Here is a 12,398-nt window from a genome sequence, read left to right as displayed (position 1 = left end):
CGCTATTGGCTAGCCACTTGTGGGAAGGAAGCGTGCGCAGGAGGCAACAAACAAAAGAATGCATCCATACACACAAGGCTCATAGAAAAGGCAGGAGAATTGACTCGCAAGCCATCGCCACACAAGACTCGCCACACAAGACTCGCCACCTAGGACATCATCGACATGGCACCTTTTCTACACAAAGGAAACTGAACGCCTCACCTCTTCAGGCCACGTCGCTGACCACAGGAGCATCTGCCGATCGGGGCGAATCTGACTTAAGATTCTCCGAACCTGAGGAAGCAGCCAACAAGTTCACGTCCCCTAGTGAGACAAGCTGCCCCTACCGTCATGCAAGTCAATCTACCGTCGCAGTGCCGCTCGTTTTTTTTTGTCGCAGTGCTGCTCGTCCTTTATGCGAACTTGCGGACTTTGCACTCCTCAACACCCGACTAACAGCAGCGGCAACAACAGCAACAACAATAACAGGAGCAAAAGGAGCAACAACAGCAATAGCAACTACAATAGCAACAGCAACCACAACTGTAGCAACAGCAGCGACACCCCCATTCGCGTCACTGCGTTACAGGCTCACCACCACATCCACCTCCCTCTACTACTACGACCCCCTTTCCCCCGCCTTTCTCCCCGCCCCTCTTAAACACACACCTGCGGTTCGAACCCCATGTCCATCATCCTGTCGGCCTCGTCGAGCACCACGTACGAGACACTGGCCAAACTCAGCGCAGAAGAATCCAGCAGGTCCAGCAGCCTGAACACCAAACGACAGGCTACAGGGGCACAGCGAATAATACATCCGCTTCGAATGCTGCTGCACCTTCCACCAAGGGCATTCGTTGCAACGCAAATCGCATGTCACGAAGCGACGGAAACCCCGCGAAAGGAAAACAAAAAAAGAGACGATTGCACTGCCAATGCAGCTCCCGGAACACAAAGGACCCAAGTCCACTACGCCTCTCTCTGTCTGTCTGTCTGTCTCTCTCTCTCTGTTGGATCGCCTCCTTCTCTTCGCGCTCTCTGCTCATCACCAGCGTGCCTCTGTTTCCTTTGAAAATTACCCCTCCCCCTACGATTTCCCCCCTTCCTCCACAGAGCTGCGGAACTGCCTGCTGCACTCCCCTATTGAACGCAGGCAGCAGCACATTCACGGCAGGCCGCAATCTGCAGCTGCTGGCGCTATGCACGTGCTGAAGATGCTTCTCCAGACAAGCTTGCTTTGACTTGAAGAAAAGAAGCTCCCCTTCAGCCCCGGAGTCCGACAACGCGCCAACCCTTCCTCTCCCTCTTCCTCCCTCCCTCTCCCTCTTCCCCCCTCCCTCTCCCTCTTCCCCCCTCCCTCTCCCTCTTCCCCCCTTCTTCTCCCCTTCTTCCTTCCCCTCCCCTCCACCAAGAGGGATGCGCAAGCAGGTGCTCTCACCGGCCTGGCGTTGCAACGACAATGTCGGCTCCGAGTTTGAGCTGCAGAATTTGTTGCGGCCTCGACGCGCCTCCATAGATCGCCACACTTCGTGCAAGGGCAGCAGCAGCCGCCGCCTTTCCAGAAGCTCCTTTGGGGGCTGCTGAGACGTCTCCCAGCCCCTCTGTTTTGGACGAAGCAGCTGCCGCGCGCAAGATCCGCTGACTCTCTGTATTGATCTGAACCACCAGCTCCCTAGTAGGTGCAAGTACCAACACAGTAGGCACGCCTGCCTGCTGACTAGCGGCCCGACGCCCTTCTCCTTCGCTCCGCTGCTGCTGCTGCTGGATGTGCATGAGCGCAGGAATGAGAAAGCCTAGCGTTTTGCCGCTGCCCGTCTGCGAGACGGCGATCACGTCTCTTCCAGAGAAGCAGCATGGCCACCCGATGCGCTGGATTGGTGAGGGAGATACCAGGGAGAGCGAGAGCAGCGCTTGCACGAGCGTCGGAGAAATTCCTGCCGCTTCGAAGGACGGCACCAACCGAGGCAGCGGGGGGAGGCCTTCCACTGTGATGCCAAGTCGCTGCATCTCCTCCGCAGCAAGCGCTGCAGCTGCGCCTCCCTCGGCATCGCTGTCCACTGGCAGCTCAGACACGGGATGAATGGGGGGTAGATTTTGACGGTCCCAATCAATAGGGCGAAGGCCGCATCCGGCGCCTCCCTCCGCAAGGCGTCTTCCGCCTTCCGCAGCCGTCTTCTGTGCGGAAGGACGCCAATGACTTTCCTGCTCCTTCTGCCGCGGCTGCCTCGGGGAGGGCGGTGTAGGCGGAGCCGAAGCGAAGGCAGAAGAGGGTGTGCTGTACCAGGGGTCGTCAGGAGGCATAAAGGTGCCATGAGAGACTGCCGATTGGTCCTGCGACCCCTGTTGCAATTCCTGCGACACTTGTCGCCAGTCCTGTTGCTCCGGCTGCCCCTGCAGGAAGTCTCGCTGCCACGGTTTGTTCGACGTCAGGAAGACGCCTTCGAGGGCAGGAGGAGGCCCCCTTGCCCGCGGCATGCCTCTCGCCTCTGAGATCTGAGCATCCCCGAAAGCCTGCTGCTGCTCTTGTGCTTTGAAGCGGCGTTCTGCTGTAGCCTCTGCAGCAGCAGCGGCCGCTGCGGAAGAGGAAGAAAGCAGTCTGTAGAAGGCGCCTCCTGCGCCCTTTCTTCCTGCTGCTGCTGCCCTTAGCTTCGCCGGGGTGGCGCTGCGCTGCAGCAGCAGCAGCAGGGGGGAGACGTTTCGCGCAAGTCTCATTTGTGCGTGCAGTGTCTGTACGCGAGGAAGGACGCCACCAACGCGGCTCTGCAGATGCACTGCCGTTGCTCTGGGCAGTTCCTGTGCTGCAGCCTTGTCGTTTTGCTACAGCGAAGTTCTCGACACTGCGCTGCTGGACGGGAGAGCACCTTGACGAGACCGCTGAATCCTCGTTTTGGAGGCGTGTCTGATTTCCTCTCGGCAGCAGCGCAACGGTTGAGGGCCTCTCCTCTCCCTTCTCATGGTTGTTCTGCTACTGCGGCACTTAATTCGGGGATCAGGACGAGGCATGCATTCGTTTTTTGCAATGCTGCCGCAGTTGCCCCTGGTGGCCTCCTGTTGCTGCTGCGCCTTGGATGCCGCACTGCAGGACGGTACCCGGAGGATTTCTCGAAGGAACCCAGGAGAAAGACTCCAAGGAACCGCGTTCTTCAGTGCAAAAGATCGAACTAAAGCTCCAAAGACTGCCTTCCTCCCGCAGAATCCTAGGCCTCGCCTCCCGCCTCCCGCCCCCACCGCTGCTGAAGAGGCTTCCGCCAGTGGAGACCACCCCTGTACAGAGTCCTCTATGGTACCTCCGTGCCTCCCCTCCTCCATCCGCGTCCGCCTTCTTCCCTCCCTCCCTACTCGCAGCAGACAAGAACTCTTTTTTATCGGCGTTGCGTCATTCTGAGGCCCGATTTGGTGTATTTACACTGCTGGAATCGCGCCGCCTCCCGGAGCAGCAGCCGGCTAACCGACCGCCTCGATATCGAGAGGTGTTGCCTTAACCTGGTGGCCGCTTGGCCCCTCTTCCTCTCGCTGCAGATGTCTTGTTTTCCCCCCAGCAGAAGCCGTCCGAAGGGCGCTACGGAAGGAGAGCCGACGAGCTTCTCTCCCCCTCTGGCAATCCTCCGGGGACAGGTTGGCAGCGGCGTACACTCAGCTGTCCTTCCTTGCCGCTGTCGCAGGACGCCGCGGAGCACCCGAAACACACTCTGGAGATGCGCGGAAATCATGAACGCGTCGCTCTGAGACACCTCCGAAAGAGGCCGATGCTGCGCCTACCCTCCCTCCGCAGCACTCCTGTCCTTCTGTCTCTCCTGACGGTCGGTGTCTTGCGGCAACAGCAGCTCCACCAGTCCCCCGCTTTCAAACTCCTGCCTTGCGACGCACATCTCCAGATCCGCGCAGCCTCGCCTCCACCTGCTGCCTTCGTCCGCTTTCCGTTCAAAGCCTCAGAAGGGGGGCGGAAGAAACTGGAACGACAACCGCTGACGAGATGTTTCGCGCCTAGAGAGCAAAGCTCGCGGTCGAAGCCTCCCCACGCGGCACATGCAGCTGCCGATTCAGCTGTCGCTACCGCTTCCGAGAGCTGTGAAGCTCGCCAGTACCTCTCGGAGCTTCCGCCTGCTTCTCTTGAAGGAAAACGCGTAGTGGCAGGCTTCCAGGTAATGCGCCGACCCTCTTTCTGGTGCTAATGAGGCACTTCCTGCTTGTGCGTGGGCCGCTGTCTGTACATATGACGGTAGGCGTTGTTTTCCCCGCCCACATTTCGGAAGTGTCTCCATCCATCCGGTAACAAGCCTGTTCCGGTCCAGCCAGCCCTGCAGTTCGCCTTTTCCTACAGCTGCTGGTGCTGCTGCAGCCTTCCGGATCGCTGCACATCGGCCACCTCCTCTCCACGCTCCTGCCTCTGCAGCAGCTGCAGCAACAGGAGGGCGTGCAGACACGCCTGCTGCTCTGCGACACGCATGCCCTATTCACCCGGCAGAAACGCCTTCTCAGCGGAAACACCATCGGCAGCAACTCCCTAGAGGCTCTCGCGCTCTCCATGGCATGCGGCATCTGCCCCTTGAGCCACGCTATGAAGGCGCAACAGCAGCAGCAGCAACAGCAACAGCAACAGCAGCAACAGCAACAGCACCAGCAACAGCACCAGCAGCAGCAGCAACAGCCGCTTCATGGAACGTTAATCGTGCTACAAAGCCTTTGCCCTGCACATGCACAGCTCGCGGCGTGGCTACAGAGTCTGGTGTCTTTGAGTACGCAGTCTTCTGGCCTTTGGTCCATCCCTTGCTCTGGCATGCTTCTCTCTGTCTGCAACAATACTCGTCTTACCGCCTCAGCAGCTGCAGTCTCTTTAGCTGCTTCCTCCGCATCGAGCACGTCCGTCTCTCCTCATGCCAGTCTCACGCGCCCTGGTGGCAGCAGCGGCTGCTGCCCGTGCTGCTGCTACTACTCGTGCTGTCGTTGTTGCTACTACGCTTGCTGTCGTTTTTGCTACTACTCTTGCTGTCGTTGTTGCTGCTGCTGCTGCTACTAGGGCTGTTGGTGCTGCTCTTGTTGTCGCTCGTGCTGCTGCTACCGCTGCAGTTGGTCTTGCTACTACTAATGTCGGTGTTCCTAGTGCTGCGGCAACTACTGCTGTTGCTGCTGTTGTTGTTGCTGTTGTTACTGCCGCTATTGCTGCTGATGCTGTTGCTAATGCTGCGACTACTAATGCTGTTGTTTCTAAGGCTGCGACTCCGAGTGTTGTTGTTGCTCCTACTTCTACTACGGCCTTCCGTCTCCTCTCTTTTCCAGAGCAGGAATCCTTCGGCTGCATTGTTTGCCACTTCGACATACACCTCGATCTCCATATTTTTGTTGCAAAGGATGCCCGTGCAGCCACCCAGCCGGCCATGCGTCGCCCTCTGTTATGCTTAACCCTGTTCCGTCTGCCTCGTTGCTGCGGCCTACTACTGCAGATCGAATATTCCGCTGCAGTCCAGCACGCGTCGCCTTTAGCGCGTCCAGCGGGAGATCTTCAGCAGGCAGTGCCCTCTATCCTCTTCAGGCAAGCGCTGCACGTGCTGAACCTCTGTCCTTGCGCTGCTCTTTCCCCGCGTATAAGGGGCCGCCTCCCCCCGTCTCTAGGTGTTCGCGTTTTGCCGGTTTGTGCCGTTCGGCATTCTGGCCGCACAGACCGGCACCTTCCCTGACATCGCTGAAGGCGGAGGGGCAGCAGCATCAGAAGAAATAAAAATCACTCTGCATATCCTGCACCGAACCCACCAGGCTGCCGCAATGTTTGTTGCCTTTCTTTCACGCTCGCTGGTGCTTCTTGCGCGGCAGACGCGTGATGGACTAGAGGGCAGCTCCGCAGGAGCTACTGCTACCCCGACTAAGCAAAAACACGCTATTGGAAGCTGTCTGGGCTGTGCCTGCTGCAGGGGCTGCCCAAACATGAGCAGGCGGCTTCTGACGCAGCTTCTCTATCGGCTTTGCCTTGTGGAAGCGTTTTTATGTGTGCGTCTTTTTCGACTTGCAGATGGCAGCGGATATCTTGCTGCACGGCTCCGACTACGTGCTGGTTGGTGCAGATCAGGAGCAGCACCTCGAGTTTACCCGCGCCGTCGCTCGTCGCTTGAAAGCCGCACTCCCTCGCTGCCAGCAAGGCTCGAGGCCACCCTCCTTCCTCGCGCAGGAGCCTGTCTGCCTTGTGGCCTCCCCCCTGGCGGGACGCATCAAATGTCTTCGCTCGCCTGCTCTCAAGATGAGCAAGTCGGATCTCTCAGCCGCAGGGCGCTTGGAGCTTTTAGACCCGCCCTACGTCGTCGCTGAAAAAGTAGCCAAGGCGCTGACGGACGACCACCCTGGTGCGAAGAGAGCCACAAACACACAGATAAGCACACACACATGCATTCGTTGGCGGAGGGGGGAAGGGGTACCCGCTGCCAATGCTTGGCAATGCTCTGCAGATCCCGAGATCTCAGCCGTGCCTGCAGACGCTACCCAGGCCCCGGCTAAGGTCTGCCTTTGCTCATCAAGCAGACAGGTGACCTGTCGGTTTGTGGTGCACAGAAATCGGCTATGACCCCGTCGGTAGACCTGGTGGCAGCAACCTCCTAAGTCTTCTTGCAACACTGCAGGGGAGAACGCTCCCTGCGCTCCTTCGAGAGCTTGAGGGACAAGGCCACTCCTGGGAGGCAGTGAAGAAGGAACTCACAGTCGTCATCAACAGAACACTGGCTCCTATTCAGCGGTACGCAGCTTTTAGCCTCCCTTCATGCTTCCTGCCATTCAGTGCTGCAAACATCTATACTGCTACATATGTATATATGTCTGTCACTCCTGCTCCGTCCAAGTGCTTCTCGGCCTTGTCGTTTGCCCTTGAATGACGTACCCTCGTGCCACAGGGCGTCGTGCTAGCGTGCGGAACTTTCCACTTTCTGTCTTGCGCTCTGCATTCCCCCCTTCTTTGTGCCTCAAAAGGGCATCACTGTGCGTGACTGCAAGCATTTTTGCAGCATCCGTGCAGCAGGGCCTCGGTTGTCTACAGCCGAAAGCAGCTTGGTCGCATTCCACCTGGCCGTCATCGTCGTGCACAGGCTAGCTTTCTTCGTTGCGTTCTGTCCTTTAGGCGCTTTTACGAATTGATGAAGGCACCCCAAACCCTCCGCAGCATTCTGGAGGATGAGGCGGCTCTCTTCAAAGCTGAGGCCGACAGCATACTGATGCGATTTAGAAGGGCCCTTGGGCTTTATACTCCTTTGATGTGACCTCGCATCTGCGGAGATGGGTGTGACGTGCCACTGGGGTGGTTGAGGTACCTGTGCATGTCGAAAGCCGTGCCACGGCCCCCACCTTTAAGAATATCATGCGAGCAATGCGAGGGAAAAGGCTGCAATTTGTCGGGCTGGGATCTGTCTGTGAGAGTCCACTGGAGAACTGAAACTCCACCTGAAATACATTTGGTACGCAGTAGAGCGCGAGCCACGCTTCTGTTTTGAGGCCACACGAGTTTAAATAGCTTCTCGCGAATGTGAATATTGGGAAAGCTTCATTTGCTAAAGCCAAAAATTTCAGGGGCCTCTGGCTGTGCAGCTGTGGCCCTCGAGCTATGGTCTCGCCTCTCGGGCAGAGATCGCACCCCGCTTGCTGTACCAATAGTTCTTGTCGACAACGCGCCTCCTAGGTTGGCGTTTTTCGAACCCACTTATTCTTTTTGCACACTAGAGATGCCAAGATAATCCTATGTACTATAGCCTCAAACCAGAACCGAAGTACTATCTTTTGCGTGCTCCTCGAGGATGTCTTTAGGATTTAAATGTTGCTGGATTGCTGCCTTTGTTCTTTAATGCGTGCCAAAGATGATGCCAGAGCTTTTTGGATGCCTGCAGAGGTGGAGCAACAGCGTTGCTGACATCTGTTAAGAGTCTGCACAGGTGTTGCTGGTGACGACACAAGTGCAAGAACTCGTAGGCAAAGGTCTGCAGGCGCTTAAGCAGACCGGAATAACGTTTCTTACTGTGGCTCATTGGGGCGCTGGAAAGGATTGGTTAGACGCATACACCCCAGCTGCCTCAATATAACCCAAGAATAAGGTGATGGATATATGCATCCGCCAGCCAAAGGACAAGCTGTTTCACTACAACCACAAGCTATTCAGCTTCGATTCCTGCATGCGCAAGCGTCCCTTCGCCCCTTTGGACTAGCCGAAAGGACCTCTATTCCACCATGGGTATGACCCACGAATAAGGTGGTTGAAATATGCACTCGAGCACAACAGAACAATATTGTGTGCTGTCGTGCCTGTAGACACGCACCAAACACAAAAGCCGGCGGACATCAACAGAGGCCCGGCACATTTAGTTCCCTTCCACACTGCGATGCCATCTTTTCCTCAGTTCAAAACGTGGTGCAACAGTGAGAGCAGATCGAGGTGGTGTGCAGAACGTATTATGTAAATGCACATATATAATGTCAAAGCTTCTTGGATGGCTGCAGACGACGACCTAAATGACACGACCTTCAGACACGCCGCCGCGCCATGCCGGCCACAATGTGTAACCAGGCAGAAGAGCTTGCGTGCACGACTCGCTGACTCACTGCAATTATGATGGCTCATAGCGTCTTTTGGGAAGCCCTTATATTTGGTAGCCACGCACTGAGCTCAGAAAATATTGTCAACCTCTAAAGCTAGGCCCCCGACCTGTCTAAGGATGGGCACGTATTATCGTTCTGTTGTGCTTAAGTGCATATTTCCACCCAGCTTATTCGTGGGTTGTATGCATGGCGGAATAGAAGTCCTTTGGGTTAAATCCAAAGGGGCGAGGGGACGCTTGCGCATGTAGGAGGGCTAGCTTCGCTCCGCTAGATATTTAAACCCAGGTTCACTGTGTCTTTTTTCTGTGAGCCGTTGTTATCCACCGGGCCAAGGACAAGCTGTCCCACTACAAACACAAGCCGCTTAGCTTCGACTTCACTTTTGGCAGTATATCACCCCCAACTTGGCTAGCACTGTATTTCCGTAAATGCTGGATGCTCTTTAACTGCGCACTACAAATTAGCAATATTACGGCCAGTTTTTTTGTTAAGGAGTGTACGCAGATATTCCATTGTTCAGACATGCATGTTTCTATGGTGAATTGAAATGTGAAAGATGGAAAATTCATTCCGAAAAGGTGTCCTTTGGAATTTGTAGAGCTGCATTTAAGGTTTCGCTACGCACCAGTGTACTGAAAGCAAGTATATTGCAACCCTTGTTCATCGAGTAACAACTGCTTCTAATACTGCTCGAAATACGCATGTAGAGAACTGCTTTGGGCCACGCTTTCTTGTCCTAAGACCTTCCTAACCCGAGAAGCCGACATTTATTTCGCGGTGCCCCGACATTTCAGAATATATCCAAATACCTTGAACTGAAACGAATCTAAAAATACTATAAGCATTGAGCATTACTACTAGCCGATTACAACGCACAAATGCCGGAACTGCAAATATGGGGCCGCTGCATCGGCAGTCACTGTATCGTTGAAGTAAAAGGAAAACAGCAAAATCGATACAATAACAGGAGCTAAGGAACCTCCACTTCTTGTCACGTGCCGAGGACAGGGCACCTGCTAAGAGCGTTGTGGAATGATCCATACGTTTGTGCACCCCGCGGAAGCACTCGAGGCATTGCAGCAACCCTGAGGAAATATAACTTTGTAGAGAAGACAGAGTTGCACCTTACTTTTCTTGAATTGGGAATTTTAGCGGTGAAAGCTACACTGGGAAAGCTGTACTTTACCACTCATAGTTGAGAAACAGTCTAAAATTGACCATCTGATGCGACCGTGGGTTGATCTAATGTTTTAGGGAATAGCGTTAGTTTGATACACTACGGCGCAATATTGCTTGCGTGTGTCTGATGATGCTGTGCGCACTTGTCTGCGAATGCCTAGAATGTATAGATGATTCAGCTGCACGCACCGTAGCTAACCCTCTCCGCTCATGTCAAAAGCTCTGAGAGGGACCGATAGGCCGGAGCCCATTTGATTAACACTCAACAACTTGTTATGAACTTTGTGTTGAATCTTAATCTAAGTGTCTCTCTACAGAGGCCTCATATAAAGCGCTGCAGAAAGGAGATGGCTCCCTACTTCCTTACGTCGTTGTTCATAATCCGTTTGCACGCACGCCAACGCATCTTTTTCAAAGTCCCCGGGGAAGTAAACTGCTCGGATCGCCTGATCTTTCTCCTAGCAGGGGTCCATCATACCTCCATATTACCGTGCAGCACCTTCCCAACGAAATTTGAAAGGCAGTTGTCTGGATTAAGAAGAGTTGCTATACAAGACCACCTTTGTCGCCGTAGCATGTTCTGTTACTTCAGTGCCTGGGGGCCACCACTCACTGTGCCTAGTTTGGCTTGATGTTAGTGTTCTGTATTCATGAGCCACACAGGGTAATTCATTAATACTGCTATTTACATAACTACGAGTAACTGGGGTTCAATAAAGTCTACTTTCACTTGGCTCTAACCCGTGCTATCTGCACCGTTGACGCTGGAATGCCTCGCGGCACAGGTAAGATTTTAAGTATTTTAGGGCCAATTGAGCACTAAATGGGCCAGTATATTGTTTAAAAGAGTTTGTATGGTCGTTTCAGCAGAGAGGGGACCCTAGACACGCCAAGTGGGACTGATGCTCGTAGCGGAGCGGGACCATCGGACTTGCATCGCATGATAGGCAAATTGACACCCGAATATGAAACTCGACTCATCGAGCCAAGAGCAAACTTTAATTCGTAGTCATTTGATTTTCCAGGCAGAGACCCTTTGGAAAAATTGACCGTTTCGTGTCGTTGCCTTCCGGCCGCATGCATCGTCTGTCACTGGCTGCTGACGAAAGAGTACCTCTGTGGTCCTTGCATGTCCCACTAAATATGGGTTTCTAAAGGGGACAGTTTGACTTGCGCGATCTGTACGTTTATGCCGGCAAGACAGTGACCACAATTTGCCCGGCGTCTCTCCACACACATCTACTTCTGGCCTAAGGAAAGCAACAGCTCCTCAAAAAGTTTGCCGTCGGTCGTGAGTCTTCTCGTAAAGAGGAGTTTGGTTTCACTTTGCTCAATTTCCAGCTCTTGCTGGGAGGGGCGTGATTTTGAAGAGGAGTTTCCCTCTACCCCCTCTTGCATCACCAGCTACTCCACTCTTTCTTGTACTCACGGGACGCGGCAGACTACTTCTGTTGCCTGATACAGCAGGTTTTGTAGTGAGAGGGTACCATGGACGGCACAGAAGACCTCTCGCAGCTTATTGAGCGACTGCTAACGAAGGAGTTCTGGAAGGGAAAGCTAACTCGTGAGTATCCCCTCTCTTGGGGGCAACGAAAAGCCTAGTATAAATCAGGTTGCTCCTGCTTTCTGGTATTGCCCGTAGTTCTCGGTTCTTCATTAGGGCGCAACTTTTGTTGGCGCACAGCCTTAAGGGTTCCTGAGAGAAATTCTACTGAACACAAACGCATACCTTCGGTTTTTTAAAGCCAACAACAGGACAAGCTGCATGCTGTGCCTGAAATATGTGTGAACATGAAGGCTCCAACTTTATCCGAGTGCTTCTTGTACTGGCCTCTCTTTGCTGTCTTCGGTATTTAGGCGCCATGTGAGGGCAAATCAACATGTTGCTTCCTGCTTAGAGCATAAAATAAATTCTCTTTACTTTGGTAGCTACAGTGACAACTTAAGCTATATCTGAGCTTTTAGCTGCTTACTAAGTCGAGCTTAGCTGTCATTCTTGGGCAAATATGCAGCGCCGCATCGATATTGGGTATTGTCTTGATCTTTTGGAATTTGGGAGAGCGCACTGGTGGAGCGAGTGCATACTCCGTCTTCAACAGAGGTGCCAACTATCTCCTCGGTGATCTTCGGCTTGCCCGCATCGACCAGCAGCTGCGGCATGGAGGTAGTTCGCTCCCACTAGATCCATTTCTTTGCACCGCGGGTTATTGTTGTAGTCTTTTTCTCGTTCTTATCAGGGCAGGGTATATCTCGGATCTGGCTTTACGTGCATGTTTGCCCTTTGCGTGACTCTGCGATATCCAGGCATTGTTTTCACTCTAAAGTCAGCTAGTTTTGTTCATATTCTTTTCCGTTCCGCTGTCCGATGATATCCACCATTCTGTTGTCGCGGGAGCTTTCTGTCCTTGGTCTTGAACTGTGCTTCGTCTTTGTTGTACAGACGGGGGCCTCGAAGACGACGCCCAAGTAGTTGAGTACCGCGCCCCAATTGAGATTCGCTCACGAGATGCAAATAAGCGATGCCCCTGCGGCTCCGGAAAAAAACTAAAAAAGTGCTGTGGTATTTAGCCGCTTGTTTATTGGCTTTTTGGTCTCGTGTTGCCTCTCACTGGAACTCGGCACGTTCAGTCAAGTGATTTTCCATAAGCTTTTTCAACTTCGCGTACATCTGCGGC

At 54.0% G+C, this 12,398-nt stretch overlaps 2 protein-coding genes across 2 annotated transcripts; one reads left to right on the top strand and one right to left on the bottom strand.

Moving 5' to 3' along the window:
• Window positions 1-1,416: 1,416 nt before the first annotated feature.
• Window positions 1,417-2,457, bottom strand: LOC34623303 (ATP-dependent RNA helicase DBP2-A). Its single transcript, XM_026335498.1, has one exon. The coding sequence runs from the start codon at window positions 2,455-2,457 to the stop codon at window positions 1,417-1,419; it is 1,041 nt and encodes a 346-aa protein (XP_026191283.1).
• Window positions 2,458-11,211: 8,754 nt separating this feature from the next.
• Window positions 11,212-12,291, top strand: LOC113146867. The gene is made up of 4 exons (XM_026335495.1): window positions 11,212-11,287; window positions 11,521-11,587; window positions 11,736-11,887; window positions 12,164-12,291. The coding sequence occupies exons 1-4, from the start codon at window positions 11,212-11,214 to the stop codon at window positions 12,289-12,291; spliced, it is 423 nt and encodes a 140-aa protein (XP_026191280.1).
• Window positions 12,292-12,398: the final 107 nt, after the last annotated feature.

The sequence above is a fragment of the Cyclospora cayetanensis genome, unplaced genomic scaffold (genome assembly GCF_002999335.1).
Source record: "Cyclospora cayetanensis isolate NF1_C8 unplaced genomic scaffold, CcayRef3 CcayRef3_contig_70, whole genome shotgun sequence".
In the NCBI taxonomy this organism is placed as follows: Eukaryota; Apicomplexa; class Conoidasida; order Eucoccidiorida; family Eimeriidae; genus Cyclospora; species Cyclospora cayetanensis.
Note: the sequence above shows the minus strand (reverse complement) of the source record. Positions and strands in the feature narration are given on the sequence as shown.

Bases quoted from the DNA above. Each gene is read 5' to 3' on its own strand.
- LOC34623303 (XM_026335498.1), bottom strand. From the start codon at position 2,457: ATGCCGCGGGCAAGGGGGCCTCCTCCTGCCCTCGAAGGCGTCTTCCTG.
- LOC113146867 (XM_026335495.1), top strand. From the start codon at position 11,212: ATGGACGGCACAGAAGACCTCTCGCAGCTTATTGAGCGACTGCTAACG. The intron at 11,288-11,520 runs GTGAGTATCCCC...GTGAACATGAAG, and splicing joins CTGGAAGGGAAAGCTAACTC to GCTCCAACTTTATCCGAGTG. The intron at 11,588-11,735 runs GTGAGGGCAAAT...GCAAATATGCAG, and splicing joins CTTCGGTATTTAGGCGCCAT to CGCCGCATCGATATTGGGTA.